The 18,982-nt window shown below is 40.7% G+C and overlaps 6 protein-coding genes across 6 annotated transcripts; 4 read left to right on the top strand and 2 right to left on the bottom strand.

The window, feature by feature from the left end:
* Nucleotides 1-3,893: 3,893 nt before the first annotated feature.
* EAF02_011793 (uncharacterized protein) lies at nucleotides 3,894-4,538 on the top strand (the record flags this gene model as incomplete). The annotated part of the gene is made up of 1 exon (XM_038907840.1): nucleotides 3,894-4,538. One exon carries the CDS (start codon nucleotides 3,894-3,896, stop codon nucleotides 4,536-4,538), a length of 645 nt encoding a protein of 214 aa, XP_038752349.1.
* A 472-nt stretch (nucleotides 4,539-5,010) lies between these two features.
* On the bottom strand, nucleotides 5,011-5,973 carry EAF02_011792 (uncharacterized protein; the record flags this gene model as incomplete). The annotated part of the gene is made up of 3 exons (XM_038907839.1): nucleotides 5,011-5,016; nucleotides 5,313-5,530; nucleotides 5,646-5,973. The coding sequence occupies 3 exons, from the start codon at nucleotides 5,971-5,973 to the stop codon at nucleotides 5,011-5,013; spliced, it is 552 nt and encodes a 183-aa protein (XP_038752348.1).
* Nucleotides 5,974-7,281: 1,308 nt separating this feature from the next.
* Nucleotides 7,282-9,408, bottom strand: EAF02_011791 (uncharacterized protein; the record flags this gene model as incomplete). The annotated part of the gene is made up of 2 exons (XM_038907838.1): nucleotides 7,282-9,066; nucleotides 9,121-9,408. The coding sequence occupies 2 exons, from the start codon at nucleotides 9,406-9,408 to the stop codon at nucleotides 7,282-7,284; spliced, it is 2,073 nt and encodes a 690-aa protein (XP_038752347.1).
* A 495-nt stretch (nucleotides 9,409-9,903) lies between these two features.
* On the top strand, nucleotides 9,904-12,819 carry EAF02_011790 (uncharacterized protein; the record flags this gene model as incomplete). Its single annotated transcript, XM_038907837.1, has 3 exons — nucleotides 9,904-10,646; nucleotides 10,700-11,429; nucleotides 11,482-12,819. 3 exons carry the CDS (start codon nucleotides 9,904-9,906, stop codon nucleotides 12,817-12,819), a joined length of 2,811 nt encoding a protein of 936 aa, XP_038752346.1.
* A 1,247-nt stretch (nucleotides 12,820-14,066) lies between these two features.
* On the top strand, nucleotides 14,067-15,143 carry EAF02_011789 (uncharacterized protein; the record flags this gene model as incomplete). The annotated part of the gene is made up of 5 exons (XM_038907836.1): nucleotides 14,067-14,119; nucleotides 14,167-14,283; nucleotides 14,363-14,616; nucleotides 14,674-14,800; nucleotides 14,864-15,143. 5 exons carry the CDS (start codon nucleotides 14,067-14,069, stop codon nucleotides 15,141-15,143), a joined length of 831 nt encoding a protein of 276 aa, XP_038752345.1.
* A 1,892-nt stretch (nucleotides 15,144-17,035) lies between these two features.
* On the top strand, nucleotides 17,036-18,378 carry EAF02_011788 (uncharacterized protein; the record flags this gene model as incomplete). Its single annotated transcript, XM_038907835.1, has 8 exons — nucleotides 17,036-17,076; nucleotides 17,160-17,229; nucleotides 17,284-17,319; nucleotides 17,375-17,507; nucleotides 17,560-17,652; nucleotides 17,702-17,758; nucleotides 17,811-18,282; nucleotides 18,342-18,378. The coding sequence occupies 8 exons, from the start codon at nucleotides 17,036-17,038 to the stop codon at nucleotides 18,376-18,378; spliced, it is 939 nt and encodes a 312-aa protein (XP_038752344.1).
* Nucleotides 18,379-18,982: the final 604 nt, after the last annotated feature.

Here is an 18,982-nt window from a genome sequence, read left to right as displayed (position 1 = left end):
ATCATTATATCTGATCGTGGAGCTCAATTTGTTTCTGAATTCTGAAAATATATCTGTAAGTGCTTGAGTGTAGCCGCTAAGCTTTCAACTGTTTACTATCCTGAAATTGATAAATAAATCGAAAGGGCTAATGCGATATTAGAACAATACCTCTGATTATATATAGCCTACCTGCAAGACGATTGGGCAGAATGGCTCCTATTTATTGAATTTTCTATTAATAATATCTAATCTAAAAGCACCCGAATAATCTCATTTTTCTCGAATTACAGATTCCATTTCTGCCTGAGCTTCGAGCCTGTATTATTCTAGAATAACTATTCTGCTATACAAAATGCTAAAAAATTCATTATTAAAATGAAAGCTATTTTTTTATATCTATAAACCAAACTAACTGTTAGTCAAACCTGATACTTGAAAAATATTGATGTCTATTGTTCCCCTGCCTATAGATATCTGCCCAGTGATTTAATCTAATTAAATACCAGAAATATCAAGATTCTGTATTTATAGAAGAAGTTCGATTGGAAGAATCTCGAGTTCTTCAAAATCCTGAATCCAATAGGCCCTTATGTCTATAAACTGAAGCTCCCAGTCTTGATAAAGATTTATTCTGTTTTTCATGTTAATCTGTTATATTCTGTACACGATAATTCTGTTTCTGGATAGTGTAATTTGTTATTACTTCTTGTAAAAGTAGATAGCTTTGAATGTTTTGAGATTGCCAAAATCCTGAACTTCTGTTGGGAAAGAAGAGGTTGTGGAGGATCTTGCCTGAAATACATTATCCATTAGATCGACTACAATACACCAATTGAAGAATCTATAAGCTATCTAGAAGATATACAAGAACTGATCTACAATTTCTATTATAGATATCCTGACAAACCTGGTCTCGCTTGATCAGGCTTTATTTGCTTGTAGATTGTAAATTGTGATATACTGTTTCGATAGAGCTCGATTCTTAGGAGGGGGGTAATGTTATGGTATAAGCTTATATGATATACTAATTCTATCGGAGAGGACTGAAAGGAGTGTTCGTATTGGAGTGCAAGTGAGTTAGAGTCCGATTGGGCTAGTTTGCTGTGAGAATTCCGTATATCTTCAACTCAGAAGATCCTGTATTGTAGCTCTTTGAGCTATATCTTAATCCTCAATCTGAACCTATTACCTGAATCAGTATAGCCTTGCCAGATTAGGGCAAAGTTATTAGAACCCTATCCAGCCCGCCTGCCCCGTGATACATACACTTCAAATGTGACATGTACATAGCATACATAGACTAAACAATAAAAACCTCATAATAACCTAAAAATCATATCTGCATCTACCTAGTACATACTGCATCAGAACACCTACCTACATTCTCATTCTCACTCACCGAAAACATCATCTTAAAATCGATCAGCAAACCTTCCAGACCAGACCACGAGGAAGTTAATAATGTATTTATTCACCGATTTTAATTTTTATTTTATTTTATTTTATTTTATTTTATTTATTTATTTTATTTTATTTTATTTATTTATTTTATTTTATTTTATTTTATTTTATTTTATTTATTTTATTTTATTTTATTTTATTTTATTTTATTTTTATTTTATTTTATTTTTTTTTATTGTATTTTATTTATTTTATTTTACTTTTATTTATTTTACTTTTATTTTCTTTTATTTTATTTTATTTTATTTATTTATTTTATTTTATTTTATTTTTATTTTATTTTATTTTCTTTTATTATTTTCTTTTATTTATTTTATTTTATTTTATTTTATTTTATTTTATTTATTTTCTTTTATTTATTTTATTTTATTTTACTTTGATTTATTTTATTTTATTTATTTTATTTTATTTATTTGATTTTATTTATTTTATTATTTATTTTTTATTTTCATTTTATTTTATGGGTTTGTGGTTTTTACTTTTGTACTTTTGTATATCTTTGTTGTTTTGGGCTATTAGGGGGGTATTAGGGGGTATTAGGTAGATAGGTAATTTATCTTTGACTACCTAGTATATTGTTTCATTGTGTTTTGATATCTTGGGGTTTGGTGTCTTGGGATTTTGGTATCTTGTGTTTTGCTTGTTTTTGAGTTTTTGATTGGGGGTTTTCTCGTTCTTGGGAAGGGGGGGGGGGGGGGGGAATGGGGAAATAGGAAGATAAAAAGATGGGAAAATAGGAAAATGAAGAAAATAGAAAGATAGAGAAATAGGGAGATAGGGAGATAAGGAGAGGGAGATAGGGAGATGGGGAGATGGAGATGTTTATTTGTATGTATGTGAAGAATAGAGAATGGAGGATAGGAGGATAGAAGGAAGGAAAGAGAGAAAGAGAGTTAGTTAGTTAGCCCGTTAGTTTGTTTATATCAAAAGGTAGTAGTAGAATGTGATAGTGAAATAATGATACAGTGAGTGAGAGTGAGTGATGTTAATCGTAAAGTGGAAAGTGGAGGAGAATTTTGGATTTGGGAACTCTTTTGGTGGTTTGGAGGTTTTGGAAGGGGGGTGGAAGGAGGAGGTGAGGGAAGGAAGGAGGAGAAAGAGGTGGAAAGAGGTGGAAAGAGGTGGTGAGAGATGAGAGAAGGAGGTGAGAGGAGAACAGAGTGTGTGTAGAATTTAGGATGAAAAGGGTTTGAGAGTCGATACTGAGGATGAGGGAGGTTTTGTTGGGGAGTTTGGTATGGGATTTTGGTGTTGGGTATCGGTGTTGAGAGTGAAGTTGGAGAGGTATATGATTTATCAATTAGTCGACTCATCTCTATCTCCCATTTCTCATTACGTCCTAGATTTTGGGGAACGTTATCATGTCGAGGTATTTGCGGAAGGAGTTGTATGGTATATGGCTAGACACTACCTAGATCAGATGATACTGTGTTAGTATCAGAAAATAGACGCTTGATATTGGGGAAGGGGAAGGAGAAGGGGGGGTATCTGCTCTTTCCTTAGCGAATGAAGGGGGAAGGAAAAGAAAGAAGAGAAGAGAAGAGAAGAGAAGAGAAGAGAAGAGAAGAGAAGAGAAGAGAAGAGAAGAGAAGAGAAGAGAAAGAATGATTTGTGTTTCTTAATTTGACGAGGCAGTCTCTGAGAGAAAGTGTATAGTGCGTCACGTAAACATATTGCTACATATGATGATAAGTTTCTATGATCGTATGATGTGATTTAAACGTTTTTCGCACTGGGAAGGAAGGATATGAGTATTTGGTTCTTTCTTTGTATTGAAGTTGTTTTTCTGGATAGGTTGAATGTTTGTAATGATTCTATTGTTCAAAGGTGGTGAGTGTATGAGATGGTGTAGATGTTTTTGATGATTTGAATGTTTTAATTGAATTGAGTATATTGGGGGGTTTGAATGTGTAGAATGATTTGAGGGATGGAATGATTTTGATGTATGGGGCTTTTTGGATATTTGAAAGAGGTTGGATGAATGAATGTATTAGGGAGTTTGAATATATCAAATGAGTTGAATGTATGAGATAGTTTGAGTGCAGGAAATGATTTGAATATACAAGACGATTTGAATGTTTGAGATAATTTGATGTTGTTGGTGGTGCTGGTGATCCTGGTGGTTCTGATGAAGTTGTTTGAATGAATGAAGTATTTGGAATATATCAATTGAATTGAATGTATCAAGGCATTTGAATATATAAGATAACTTAAAAATGCGAAGTTATTTGAATGAATAGAATCATTTGGATTATTTGAATCCTTTGAATGTATGAAAGCATCTGAATGTATCAAATCAATTTGAATGTCCCAGTCCCAGTTAATGTAAAGAATCGATGCGAAATTCAAAATTGAGTGGTTCTCGCTAAGCATCAATGCAAAAGGGGAAGGAACAATGACCATGGTTGCTACACACAAATGAGTATAGTGATCTGAATACAGGAGGAGCAATGAAGATAGAGAAGTTAGACTGTTGCTGGATAAAATTCTGCTTCGACTTCGCTCGAGAATCACCAGAACCACCAGAAAGACCAGCACCAGCACCAACAACAGCAACAGCAACAGCAACAGCAACAGCTATGTGGATCATAGCAGATCTCGTTCTTCTTTTCGCCTGCGCCGCTTTTCCCAGCCTTCTTATTGGTGCGTCGAAGGAATGGGTATTTATCCGTCACCTGCAGTTGTTTTTATCAATATTTTTATTTGGGTTGAACATTGTGGTCTTCGCCCACCACCCATCTGTTCTGGTTGAACAGATGATAGCTGCTGACCTGGTGTATTTTTTGCTGGGTTCGCTTGCCCAGGTTGCTTTCTGGGCGTTGGAATGTCGTAGATACGACAGTAAAGATGCTGCCTGGTTCTTTTTCGGGGCTACATTAGCCATAAATGTTTTCGGTTTGGCTAATACGGGAATGAGTATAAGAAAGAATGGAATGACCCCGGCGAATCGGTGGCCCCTCCCAGTGGGTCTGGCTGGACTTATTATTCCCACTATGTTCACCTTGTACGATTTTTTTAAACCAAAAACCTGGTGTCGCACCATGAGATCTTGGAAAAAGAAAACACCAGATCCGGAAGAAGCGAAGAAGGATTGAGTGGAATTGAGGGGAGGGAGGAGAGATGACTGCGACGATGACGAAATATTTTTAATACGCTCGTCGTCTGGAAGGTTTCTAACCAGTCCCTCAGTTTTAGTAGGGTTTTCTTCCGAACTACTGTGGGTGTCTGGGGTGGACCGACCGGGCACGAGTAGCCCAAGAAGAGTTTGGCCTTCGCGTGGCCTTGGGCGTCAGTATTCGAGGACGGAAAAATCCAAATCCAAATCCAAATCCGAATCGACCTCGAAGAAGCTAATAAACTCAACAAACCAACAAATCAACAAATCAACTACAACACATCAAATATCGTATTATCGTATCGCAATCATCATCACCATCATCGTCGAATCGCAAAGAAAGGAACACATATGTGTGTGCACTGTCTTGACTGGAAGTCAAGGAAGAATCTCGTGTTATTCTTACATCGAAACTGCTCAATGTCGTGAACCCATTCGGACATTCGGGAAATTCAAAACTTTGAAACTTTGAAAACTTTACAAACTTTCAAACTTGATTCACAGTCCGGCGGAACTGCATCAGACTTGGTTTCAGCACATTCCAATCAGAGCAAGACTTGGGACATACAAGGAGGGACGAAGAGCATGAGTTTGTGTAGATACAATGAGTATGAATTAGCGGAGGCCCATCGGAGCACGATTAGGGTTGTGGGGAGGCTAGACTTAGCACTAAACCTACCTAGCTCCTCGGGTAAATTGGCGATCAAATATAAAGGACAACTCTCTCACACACTGAGGAAAACATACGACATACCTGTTCTTCTTCCTTGAAAAAAAATCTTCTCCTTTTTAAGTTCGCATCACGATCGCACACATGAAGTTCCCTACAATCGAACCTGAGGACAAATTTGCTCGTGTCCCAAACGCTCTTGCATTTATAGTCTATCGATTCTTGCCGGTTTTCTGTCTTACCACATTCACATGCTGGTTCCTCCAAAGACACAGCCTTCTTGTCAGTGACGGGGATACTTACTGGGTGTTTATCATGACGCTTACCTGGATCTCTTTAGCCATGGGCAGTAGCTGCAAAGGCGAAAATGATAGGAAGGGAATAATTCGTTGTGAAGATTCTATCTTATCCAAAAACTTCTCTCCATCCGAAAAGCTTTCTCAGGTTCTATTGCTTCTCGAATCCTATGATGAAAGTAGAAGTCCAAACTTCCCTTTCGGATTTCCAAGGAAATCATGGACAGCGGAACGAAGAAAGAGAGAAATCCAACTCCAAAAAGAACGCTTCGCAATTTTTCTGTCTGGTTCGCGACAAGGTATCCCGAGTTCATCATCTCTTCGCGAATACCTCTATTTGGTCTTGATGTGGATGGTGACATCTCTCCTAATGATTCGTGTTTTTCCGCCCTGAAATTAGAAGCTGGGACCATTTCCTCGGGTACTTGACGTTTGGAAAGATTCACCATATTCTATATTTCGTCTGCATCCTAATTCTGCTTTGTCGCTTCAATTTTCAATATGGTATCTGGGTTTCCTGGAATGTAGCAACACTGGGCTGGATCGGCAAACATATTCGTTACTACTGCGGAAGGATTGATTACGAAAGGGCCACCGAAAATAAGCGCACAGACTTGGAATGGTGGATTGAGGGGATATTAAGGGACAACAGCGATTCATTTGCGTTGGCGGAAGAAAGAAGACGAGTTATCATTGCTCCTATACAAAGTATGATTCGCGAGAATACGTTTTGCGAGGGACTTACAATGGCCGGTAGAGTAAGAGGTTGTGAAAGGCGTGCAATCTGTAGCGATTGTGAATCTGCACACTGTTGTCTATCAAAGAGTGCCAAACTGCAATAGTCTTTCTCTATCAACAATGATAAGAGCCTTCAACCTATTCCTTTCATTTCGACAATGAAGCCACTTGGTACGACCAAAACTTCCGAGCCATTTACGTTGAAACCGAGATATATCAGTATCCCTAGCGTTTGGACACCGGGACCAAATCGAAAAATCTTCTTTGCAGTCTCGCTAGTATTGTTCTTCGGTTCTCATTGTCTCATTTTATTGTCGTATGGAATTACACTTTGGATCAGCCACAGTTCTCAGCTTGATAAATTGTCCACTCTGCAGCTACTTCGGGTTCTACTCGTATTACTACCCGCAACCACCACTCTCTACCTCTTACAGGAAAGCAACGAAGGCACCTTTTGAATCCTGCGAAGGGACGAAACGAAAAAGGAGTCATGGTGCAAGAGAAATTTTGAATGTGCGACTTCTATAAACGTATTCGCCAAGGGATGGATCTACACGATTAATGCACACAATCAGAGGGATGGATTGAATTGGAAAGCCGCAGGTTCTGTTGTGCTTTGTGGGATCTTGTTATTTAGGAATAATGCTGCTTTGTATGGGATATGAATATAATGGAAGATAATAATGGAAGATAATAATGGAAGATAATAATGGAAGATAATAATGGAAGATAATAATGGAAGATAATAATGGAAGATAATAATGGAAGATAATAATGGAAGATAATAATGGAAGATAATAATGGAAGATAACATAAATCAATAGAAACCTTGAAAAGCATTCTACACTGCTCAGATGAATGTTTGCCTGTGCTCACTCCACTTGGAATATCATATAGACCTGATCATAAGGCATTGCACAGGAAGCACATCCAAGAGCAAAGTGCACAGTGAGCGAGAAGTGAAGGTCTTTTTAATTTTCTATATAATCTCCACTCGATGAATAAATCCAATCCAAACCTTACGACAACAAAACCCTGATTTCTCCTCCAGTTCTCGGATACAACATTCTCAAAGGTTCTCTTTCTCCATCCTCTTCATCCAAACTCTCCTCCATTTCTTCATCAGCCTTAATCAGGCGCTCTTCCACCTTCTCAAAATCATCACAAAATCTCTCAGCCGCCTCTTCGGTAATTTGACGCACCAAGATACTATTTTGTAGATCTTTGAGATTTTCCATTGCATCCATCAATGCTGAAGGGAGGAAATCATCCAAGGTTTGGGAGGCTTGTATTAAAGATGCAGGTTGAAACACTGGGTGGTCTCGAATTTCCTTTGTGGAAGATATGGCTTGTAACAGAGGCTGAAGAGCAGATTTTTCAAGGAAAAACGTGTATTGGTGATCTATGAGAGTGGCAGCGTGTTCTTCGATTGTATCTTTGATTTCTGAAACGCGGGAGATAGTGAAGTCGAAGGGAGCCAAAGTTGCTCGGGCGGATAGGAGACAGTTGATTGTGAAGATCGTGCTCCTGGGAGCTGGGAGATCCTTTGCAATATTTTCGCCGCCTTGCATGAAGGGGTCAAAAGCTTCAGTGAGAATGGGCTCGAAATCCGCTTCTCGAGTCTCAGGAGACGTGAAAGATGTTTCGTATGTTTTCATGATTGCAGTCAGCTGTTTTAGACCTTCGTGGAGGAAATCAGGTGGACTGAGGTTAGGAGGAGCGACTTGGATTTCGGATTGTAGACTGGTAATATGATCGCGCATCAAAGCTCGGAATTGGCGTAATGCAGATTCTTCGAGTGTTGCAAGAGATTCTAGGAGAACGGAATCATCACCCAATAATCTTTTGAATGTACCGCGGTAGAAATTCAACAAATTGGCTATCTTGTATGCCATAATGGTCTCTTCGTGACTTTGTATTACTTGTCCAATTCTTTGACGAAGAACTCGTGCAACACCAGTGACATCCCGATCGACTAATTCATTGAGAGCTTTCAGACCATCAAAATGACCAATCTCGTTCTCATTTTCGGAAATACGGTTCCAAGGCTCGCTATCTAAACCAGCTTGTATTCCTTTTGCAATCTCATCGCCATCTGAGATAAATAGAACTTCAAGTGCCTCTCGTTCGCCTACCGTTGCCGAGTGAGTCCAAGCCAGCATATCACCAACGTAACGCAGCGGATCATGAGCCACTAGTTCGATTGGCTTTATTGAAGGATCTTCTTCGCCGCCAACGGTGGTCCCAGTCAGTGCAGTATAAAATCCATCAGAAAGTATATTTTCTCGTGCTTCAGCAAAGAAGTCGAGGCAACTTTGGAATAATGACGGTCGTTCTGCTAATACGCGAAGAGCGCGACGAATCGAAGAACTGATTTGTGGATTCTCCAGATTGAGAGTCTTGAACTCTCTCTGAATCCATCGATAAAGTTTCTGGAAAGCACCATTGAGATTCTTTGTAGTTTGTTCCATAATCTCCAACCCTAACCGTTGGTTCTCCGTTCCAAGTAAAATCTCACAATCATTTTGGATCTTCTTTGCTTTGTTCAGAATGGAGAAGAACTTATCATTTACAGGCTCAGCTGTTGAAGTAAGTAATGCAATATCATCTTCTGACATAATAAAATGTGCGTTGAAAGCATTCAATAATTCTTGCTTTGCTTGCATTTGTTCCTTTTGCTTCATGAGCTCTGAAGCTTCCTGTATGACGGGAGCTGTTTCTTGATGAGCGGCTGAAATGTGTCGTTTCATTTCCTCACATCCTTGATTGAGAGTAGCAATGGTAAGACCAATGCGTTTAAGTTGCTAAAGTTTGAGATGAGATGGGATTTTCAACAACAGAGGGGAGATGCCTCATACCTCAGCTACATGACCAAATTCACGAATTATATCGCCATTACTTTCAATGACCTCCTTTTGAACATCTAATCTCAACTGCCGTCTAGTTTCGGCAGTGTTCTGTACACCTCGTTTGTCTAACAAGGACAGAGCATCTCTAATATCTGAATCGGCATAAGATGCTGAAAGGACACTCGTGACTTTTGAAGATAATGGATTGGTTCTTGATGTTAAAGGTGTTCCGGGTGAATCAGTTCCATCACTAAACCCCGAATATGACTGTTTTCGAGTAAAGTAATCAGCCGTCATGATTTCCAAGATTCGAATTCAATCCCCGTTTCTTCAACCTTGAGACTATTTTTTAATATTCGCCGTTTTGTTTGTCTCGAACACCAGTTCTACAATCTCTCATGGGTTACAACAAAGCTAAACCATTTAAGGTTGATAAGAAAGCGGTCAGAGTGGCAGATAATCGAGTTGCCCATATCGCATTGAGAGTGGGCGTCATTCACCTACCAGTTCTATCTCGTGCTCTAAATCTCAACCATCGACTTGAAACCGTTAACACTATACAGCTGACTTGAAGATCTATTGACCGTATGGCTGGATTCCTCCAGTAATGTGTCATATTTAATACCCTACCTAACTCACAATCACTCTCAAGGTCGGTTTATTACATTGACCGGATTCAGCTTAAATCTACAAGAGCGATAGCACCTTGCAATCTTGACTAGACATCAAACAGGTCTATTTAAATTCGCAGCACAATCCTATGCATACTCAGTTCGATGAATATTTCTCACGATGATGACCTCCAACCTTATTTCACGGCTGCTGCCTTCGAATTCCCAAGCAAGATCGATATATGATTCATTACGTGCTCACGACGAGGTTTCTGAATCGGAAATAGATGTAGAGGAACGAGCGGCAATGGCACTCGACGAGGAGAACTTAAGATTTCATGATGACGAGTTGGGAAATCTGGCAGATGTGATCGGCGGTGAATCCGTTACAGAAAGTACAAAATTCCTACCTGATCAACAACAACCAACACACAAGCCGGAATATGATCGCAAAGGAAAAGGTAAAGCACGAGCACACCATTTCGCAGAATCGCCTAGGTTACTTGCAGAAGATCCTGACGATGATGTGCCTGCTTCGTTGTTGATAGAGGGAGATAATCGTCATCCTGACCGGGAGGGTTCAGCCATTCGAGCAAGGCAGCCTGCGCTTCCAAAGAAAGCACACGCAATACCGAGACCATCAGCACATCAAATAAAAGATGAGAGAGAGAGAGCTCATTGGGAGATGACGCAGGACCAGCAGAAACTACACCAAGATGATGCAGCCAGGACAACTCCTGTGTCACACACACCACAAGCTATCCCTCGAAATACAGGAGTCTATTTGTCAGGCAGCCCAAAAGATAAAGCTATGTATCGATGGGTTAATGTGACAAATTTGGACAATTTCATCAGAGATTTATACGATTATTTTGAAGGGGCAGGTATTTGGTGTATAGTTCTAGCCAAAGCCATCGATATCCTGTGAGTACATCCTTTCGAAGTGAAGCAAACCGGGCTAATTTATTTTTTGTTAGCACCCTTCTTTTTGTAACAATATTTACGACTTTCCTTACGCAATGTGTCGACTATAAGAAGATCTATCGTGGCAACGCTCGTAGCTTAAGTCATGCGTTGGTTCCACAATGCACAAAGAAGATATCCGGAATTTCAAATGTAGCAATTTGGCTAGTTTGTCTATTTGTTCTCTATAAGATATATCAGCTTTTGACGGATCTCCCGAGGCTTATGAGAATGCGGGACTTCTTTACTTATCTCCTTGAGATTCAGGATAGCAATATGCAGACCGTATCTTTTCAAGATGTTATAGCCAGGGTAATGGCGCTTCGAGACGCAAATCCTATGACCGTGGAAAGGATTTCGCCGAATAATCGAAAGTTTGTCATGGGTACTCAATCAAAACAACGACTTGATGCTCATGATATAGCAAATCGTTTAATGAGGAAAGAAAATTACCTCATTGCCCTGGTTAACAAGGAAATTCTGGATCTGACTTTACCACTTCCTTTTTTGCAAGGTCGACAGTTATTCTCGAAAACTTTACAGTGGAACCTAGAGTGGTGCATATTAGATTTTATTTTCAATGACTATGGCCAGGTCAGGCAATTGATTCTGAAGGATTCTCATCGACGAGAGTTGAGCGATGGGTTACGAAATAGGTTCCTCTTTGCCGGTTTGATGAACGTTATCTGTGCTCCTGTCATCGTCATATATGTGGTGATTGTGTATTTCTTCAAATACTTCAATGTAAGGCTATCCTATTCCTTGACGCATGAAATTTTGCTAATTTGACTTTTAGCAATATCATAAAAACCCTGCAGCACTTGGATCGCGTGGTTACACGCCTTTAGCGGAGTGGAAATTCAGGGAGTTCAATGAACTTCATCATCTGTTTAATAGAAGGTTGAATATGTCCGATCCATTTGCGTCGCGTTATCTTAATCAATTTCCAAATATCAAAACCGCCCATATGGCTAGATTTATAACATTCGTTGCCGGAGCCGTTGTGTCCGTTCTGATAGTTGCCACAGTTTGGGACTCTGAGGTCTTAGCTGGATTTGACATCACCTCGGAGAGGCCGGTTCTATTCTATCTAGGAGTGTTTGGATCGATTTGGGCTATCACAAATGGTATGATACCAAAAGAAAATGAGGTATTTGATCCCGAGTACGCACTCCGAAGTGTGATCGAATATACTCATTACATGCCAAGTCACTGGCAAGATCGACTCCACAGCGACGAGGTTAAGCAAGAGTTCTCCACTCTCTATCAGCTCAAGCTTGTAATTTTCTTTGAGGAGGTATTGAGTATTATAATTACCCCATTTCTGTTATGGTTCAGCTTGCCAAAGTGCGCCGAACAGATCATTGATTTCTTTAGAGAATTCACGGTTCATGTCGATGGCGTTGGATACGTTTGCTCTTTTGCTGTTTTCGACTTCAAGAAGGGAGTGGGTAGTGCTCCATCGCGAGGTATAGTCAAGACGGACGTGCGAGAAGATTATTATTCTACCAAGCACGGAAAAATGGCCGCCTCATACTATAATTTTCTCGATAACTATATGCTCAATCCAAAAACAGGCGTACCAGGACACAATCCACCTGGTATGCGACAACAGTTTCACCCTCCTCCTGCCTTTCCAGGTTTGATGTCTCCATCATCGGGTGCGGATATGCAGAGCTCAAGGATGGGACAGAGTGAAGTGAGACCGATGAATAGAGCACCCCGAACAACTCGATTCCCATCCAACACCACTGCTATGGGATCTCCTATGGCTTCTATTCTTTTGGATCCACGTCACCAGCCTTCATTGTCTGAGATCGATGCTCGCAGCGTAAGACGGACTTCTCGATCCAGATACCCAGCTCGCAGAGAGAATAATATAAGAGAAGAGCCGATGGAAGATGAAGATGAACTTGGTCGACCAGTTCTTCAACCTGGAAGATCTTATGCAGTCGATGATACAGTTGCCAATCTGGGCGAATCAACTTGGGAAGTGTCTCCCGCAAATGACGATAATGGCGGGAAGGATGATGAAGATGATGGCGATGGGACAGCGGGAGATGGTGTTTTGGGACTGGTATATCAATTTCAGAAGGCGCAAACAAATGGTAGACCAGGTGTTAGTATATGGTAGCGAGCATATAGGAAGTTTCTGGTGTTCAAGGTGTCTGGCGATAGGGAAGTATGTATATGCATGATAATGATATTGGTCCGGGCCCAAGCCCCTGGATTTGAAGCGAGCCACTTGGGACGTGTGCGTATTTTTAGAAAGTAATTTTGATATCACTAATTCATCATTTAATGTCGTTTACAAGAAATAATAGTGTCAAGTTTATTAGAATGATAGGTAAGTAAAGATAATACCATGTATTAAGATCAGTGTCGTTGAGAAATTGATTCAGAATAGTACAACATAGGTCTCATATCTGAGATATCATAGGTACCTAGGTAATGATAATACAAAATTCCAGGTTATCCCAAACAATCCGAATACGAAAATAACACCAGCCAGACAATAGGTTGGAAATTCAAGCTTTTTTCTTCTTCATTCTTTTCCCCTTCTACATCATAAGGTTAGGTTAGGTTATATAAAAGTCGCCTCCACAATTAGAAAACGCTACCGTAGCGTCCTACCTACGGTATCGATTTCTTCCAGACCAGGGAGTACAGGATGGGAAATGGGAAAATGCGATTCTCAATTGCGGTGGGTGCATGAGAAATGGCATGAGGGTTTGGATGGAGGTGAGGTGGTGGAAGGGTTTTGGGAAATATCGTACGATGATGATGAGATGATGAGATGATGGGGTGGGTTGGTGTGGTGGTGGTCAGGGATGTTTTTGAGATGAGATTGCCGAGGGTGATAATAAGATAGGATAGATCTTGGTGCGGGGAAACCTCGGGATTAATTTTGGTGTGTGGATTTGACTATAGGGAGATGTGAGGGTTGTCTTCTCTGAAATTATATATTTTCGAATGCTTTGGTGAAAGTTTATGAATTATTGATGATGATTGGGCTGGCACGGGGGGTGAATGGCTTGGTATCTCTGGAGTAGCTTACTCACCCCTCTAATCGTCTTTTATAATCCATCCGGACTGGTAACATCCAGTTCGATAATAGTTATCGGTCGGTTCGCTTGTCGGGCCATGTGTGATTATTTCAGCTCGTAGTTCAGCTGAAGATTCGATTTATGTGTCTTACATGTGATTCTATTGGAAGTGGTTCTTGACTGAAATTGAATATTTTATATAGGTTTCGTCGAGTGAAAAGACTGGTTTCGTTTTCTGGCTTGTACATGTGGGGGGAAGTGTGAATACGCTTATATTCGTTGCGTACCTACCTAGATATCACTCGGAAAGAATTCAACTGGATCGTCAGCAGAAATGGAGAAAGATCCAGGGTATGTACTGGTTCGGGACATGCACGCTTCGATTCGGTGAGTACGATTCCGCGAGACATAAGTCTTTACTGATCAATGAGTAGGCTCAATCTGCAGCATTATCTCTGGAAAGATGGGTTAGGGTATCTTTTGCATCCATCGATTCCTCTTCCGCCCCCAGAGACGAATTATCGGATTACTGATCTAGGGACCGGTACCGGGTATGTTGTTTCGAACTGTGGGATATAATACAGTTTTTGGGTTGTTCGAATTCAATGTCTAATATCGCTCCTTGCATAGAATCTGGGCTTTGGATCTCGCTCGGCAACTCCCATCCGCAGTTCAAATATGCGGTTTCGATATCTCCTCCGCTCAATTCCCACATCCAAATTACCTACCCTCGAATGTGAAACTAGAAGTAATGGATAGTCTCCAAGTTGAACCTCCTGAAAAGTTGTTAGAAAGTTTCGATATCGTGCATTTACGTCTTTGGCTTGGTGTTGTAATTAATGGAGACCCGAGTGCAGTTCTTACTCATGCATTGAAATTGTTACGTACGTTGTTCCTTCGTTGTAGGTGAGAAGAAAAGGGTGACTGAAGAATTGTTGTAGGTCCGGGAGGATATATTCAGTGGGATGAAATTGATCCAAATCGGGGTATCGCTGAGGGACCAAATGGCGAAGAGGCACCACATGTCGCCAAGATTCTTAATGTGCAGGCAAACATCAAAGATCACAGGTATATCGTCGCATCTGTCTCTTCTCCTTGTAGCTTCAGATTCCTCAATTCTGACTCTCATAGATGGTTTCCAACTCTCCCTAGATTATTCGCACAATACAATCTAGACGATATCAAGGAGGATTTTGCATTCGAACAACCATGGCAGTCAAAGATGATAGCGGATGGTTCTTGTGCTGTTGTGCAAGAAATGGCGAATAATGGGAGTCCGTTTGTTGTGGAAAAGTTGAAGAAGGCGGGTGTGGATGTTCCGAAGGCGTATGAGGAGGTTTGCAGAGGCGCCAGACTTACGCAGCCGTTTTGTGTGACGGTTGGGAGGAAACCAATTAAGATGAGTGTCTGAGATTTTGGTCTTGCTTGGAACGGATTGGGTGGAATAAGCTCTATCGTACAAATTGCAATGATAGATAACTATTATATATCCATGAAAATCCGCCGCACGAAGCGGGCTAGAAGGTAACAGATTTGGTGTTTGTGATAGTCATGTTGGCACAACGAATACTTCGCTTTACCACTTGATTAAGAATGTCGTACAAACAAAAGCCAAACTGCTGTATATTTGAAAGAGCTGTGTTCATATACAATTATAAACTCGAGAGATGCTACATAAAGACACTATGTCCATCTCAAATTCGGCGGGTATGGTTAACTCGTGAATAGAGGAGAGGTAGAAAGCACGTTGGGTACTAGAGATTGACCAGAAAATTGACAGGATGGGTTTCCTCTGTGCTAATAAATTGATGTCTTTCACTCATGAATCTGTGATCATGGGTTTTCAATGCTTTTAAGAATTGCATATGCAAACAACTTTGCTGCATATGATTAAAAGGAATTGTTTCGCACTGCTGCCATATGCCTGGCATATTCATTTGACGCAATGCTTGGGACAACGCAATCCAGTGGTTAGAGGTTCCCTACACAGTACTGAACAAGAAAAGAACTTCCTACCTTAAGACTAGGGACAACACAATTTCTCGGGCGGACCAAACACGGGATCTTCTGATAGCATGAATATCACGTGGCTGGGACTATAGTATTCAGGGATCGTGCTTGAGTTTGCTGCGCGCTTGCGCCTCTGACCGTTTTCTTTCTGCCGGTAAATGTATGTTCCTTTCATCCACATCTTGTTTGATGCGAACTGGATAGATGCGCGAGCTACGATAAGGGGAAATGCCCTAGGATTATCCAGATAGATGGTGGGGAGTGATTGAAATATCTCATAAATTTTAATTGTATTGCTAATCTGTACATACATATGTAATAGGAGTAATAGAGTAGTAGATAGCCATGTACCGAATAGCCGGATCGCTTCATGATTAGATTAGATGAGATGACTGTCTAGATGATTATCTAGATGGCCTTCGTTATCTAGATGATTAGGTCGGTTCTAGAAAAGAGACAGAAGGATCCGTCAGATATCCAGGTTCCTATAACAGTAATATCTACATAGCCGCAAGACCCGGATACTATTTGTTTAGTTCCGGGTCATCTTTCTTGTCAGATAAAGCGGTAACTCCGTGGAACTGTTTCAAGAAGCGTTCAGCCAACAGTGGGCAAGACAACAAGCAGAGAGTTCCGATCAAAGGCTGTAAAATTGCGAAAGCGGAGGTGGAATATAACAAAGAATGGACTTTTCGATGGCGATACGTAATATTCAAATATATATTATCTTTCAATTGTTCTTTGCCGATGTAAATCAATGATCTTGAGGATTTCGATATGTAATCTAAATGAAAGACTTTCTCCAAATCGACTAAGTACTGACAGATAGTTTTCTTAATTCATGGTTGGTTCAAACATTTCTATCTCTCCCTTTCAATTATTCTGTACAGTCTCTTGGTTCTACAAAAGCAATCAATCAAGCAATCAAGCTGTCTCAACTCTGTTCTTACAAAGCTATAGGTACCTCGGTCCCGGTTTTATTCCAAAGAAACCCCTGTTCAATTCGTATCTCGGATCTTTGGGGGAAACAAAAACACAGCATCACCACTTTTTTATTTTGCTTTCAACTAAAAATCGATATCTACCAATCAACCCGCCACCCCTCTTCCTTCCCCCCCTTCAACCACAACCACGACTTGATCGCAGAAAAAACTTCTATTGGATTAGAAGCTGTGCGATATCCATACTGTGTATCTTCATCGACCTGCGACATTCATTGTTGATTCTACGGAAGTCGACAACCTGGCTCTTCAATCAGCTCAAGTTGGAGGAGGATCTGCGGCGTTAGCCCAAATGGCTAAGCCAGGCGGAGAACCTTTGGAGGAATATGATGAGTATGTGCTTATGGCGATGAGGGCAATTGGATTCTTGGTTTCATCGGGTTGCAGGCGCAAATCACTAATACCTTGTTGGCTAGATATGAATCTCTCCCACCAAATTTTTCGTTAATCCAGAACATGGCTGCGGGCGCCTTTGCCGGAATCGCGGTACGCTCTTCTAATCTACGGAATTCCTTGCATTCGATACTGATGGACCTATAGGAACATACTGTTATGTACCCGATCGATGCAATCAAGGTATACATGAATTGCCCCTCAGATGAAATTAAAAACCGATATTGATATGAGGCAGACCCGAATGCAAATTCTCAACCCTACCCCATCCGCAGTCTACAATGGTGTCATACAAGGAGGATATCGGATAGCTACCGGAGAGGGACTTTTCAGTCTATGGAGGGGCATGTCAAGTGTGGTTGTGGGAGCTGGTCAGTTTGGCTCGAATCGAACAAGCACGGAAGAATACTGATAGCGGCTTAGGACCTGCACACGCTGTTTATTTTGCTACTTATGAAGCTGTGAAGCATGTCATGGGAGGAAACCAAGCTGGTGTTCACCATCCTCTTGCTGCTGGTTGGTTTTTATAAAAGTCCAAGTTTTTACATTTACTAATACTGAATAGCTACTAGTGGGGCTTGCGCAACCATTGCAAGTGATGCCCTCATGAACCCTTTCGATGGTATGATACGCATTTTACATCATTCTACTTTTTTTTTTGCTGACATTTACAGTTATCAAACAGCGCATGCAAATGCACAACTCGAAAGTTATGTACAAATCAATGATGGATTGTGCTAGATACGTTTATCGAAGTGAAGGTCTTAGCGCATTCTACGTTTCTTATCCTACCACCCTATCTATGACAGTTCCTTTCACTGCTCTCCAATTCCTCGCATACGAATCCATGTCGACTTTCATGAACCCAACTAAAAAATACGACCCATGGACCCATTGTTCAGCTGGTGCGGTTGCAGGAGGTTTCGCGGCTGCTCTCACAACACCCATGGATGTGGTTAAGACTTTATTACAAACCAGAGGAACAGCGACTGATGCGGAATTAAGGAATGTCAGTGGTTTTGTGGAAGGATGCCGGGTTATTCATAGAAGAGCAGGATTCGGTGGTTTCTTCAAGGGTGTTAAACCAAGAGTGGTTACCACTATGCCTAGTACCGCTATTTGTTGGTCCGCATATGAGGCTTCCAAGTGAGTATTTTTATGATTTTGAATTTTGAATCTGGAATTAAAACTAACAACAACACTAGGGCTTATTTCATCAGGCAAAACGATGCCGAACTTTGAATACTTTGGTTCAATATTCCCCTTAATGAGCGAAATCCGACTGCGGCTATGCGATACCTACCACACGAAGGCATTTTAGCCGGAAATAAAATGCAATCACATGATATGATTCTGTGCTTGTGAAAGCGACTGAACACGATTTACACCAGTTGAGCTTTATATGATGTATTAACCTATCATGTCAAGCTTAACGTCAATGTTTGCGAGTAACGAATGGATCAGTACCGTCAGCCGATCTGTACATAGAACACCTTTTTCCTTTTCTCTTTCTTGCTCTTAGATCTCTTCGTTTTTTGATGGTACATGATATGCGTGCATGCATGGAAGTTTTTGATGGAATTCTTTGGGAAAAGTCATCGAACACAGGAGGCATCATCGATGATGGGGATGTTTGTGGATGAACTTTGACTGGCGTTCATCTAGCGATGGATGGATATGCTAGGTGGGAGGGTGGATGGGGTTTAAAATGGAGGGGAATGGGGAAGAATACAGCTGGATGAAAATCAACTTTAGAATGAATGGTCGGTCTGGGTACTTACCCGATAGATTTATCGTGGAGTGTTGGCAGTGTGTATTTTTACCGAAAGAAAAATCAAGTGGAGTG

This window comes from Botrytis sinoallii, assembly GCF_014898435.1.
Source record: "Botrytis sinoallii strain Bc 23 chromosome Unknown BSIN_036, whole genome shotgun sequence".
NCBI classification, from domain to species: domain Eukaryota; kingdom Fungi; phylum Ascomycota; class Leotiomycetes; order Helotiales; family Sclerotiniaceae; genus Botrytis; species Botrytis sinoallii.
Note: the sequence above shows the minus strand (reverse complement) of the source record. Positions and strands in the feature narration are given on the sequence as shown.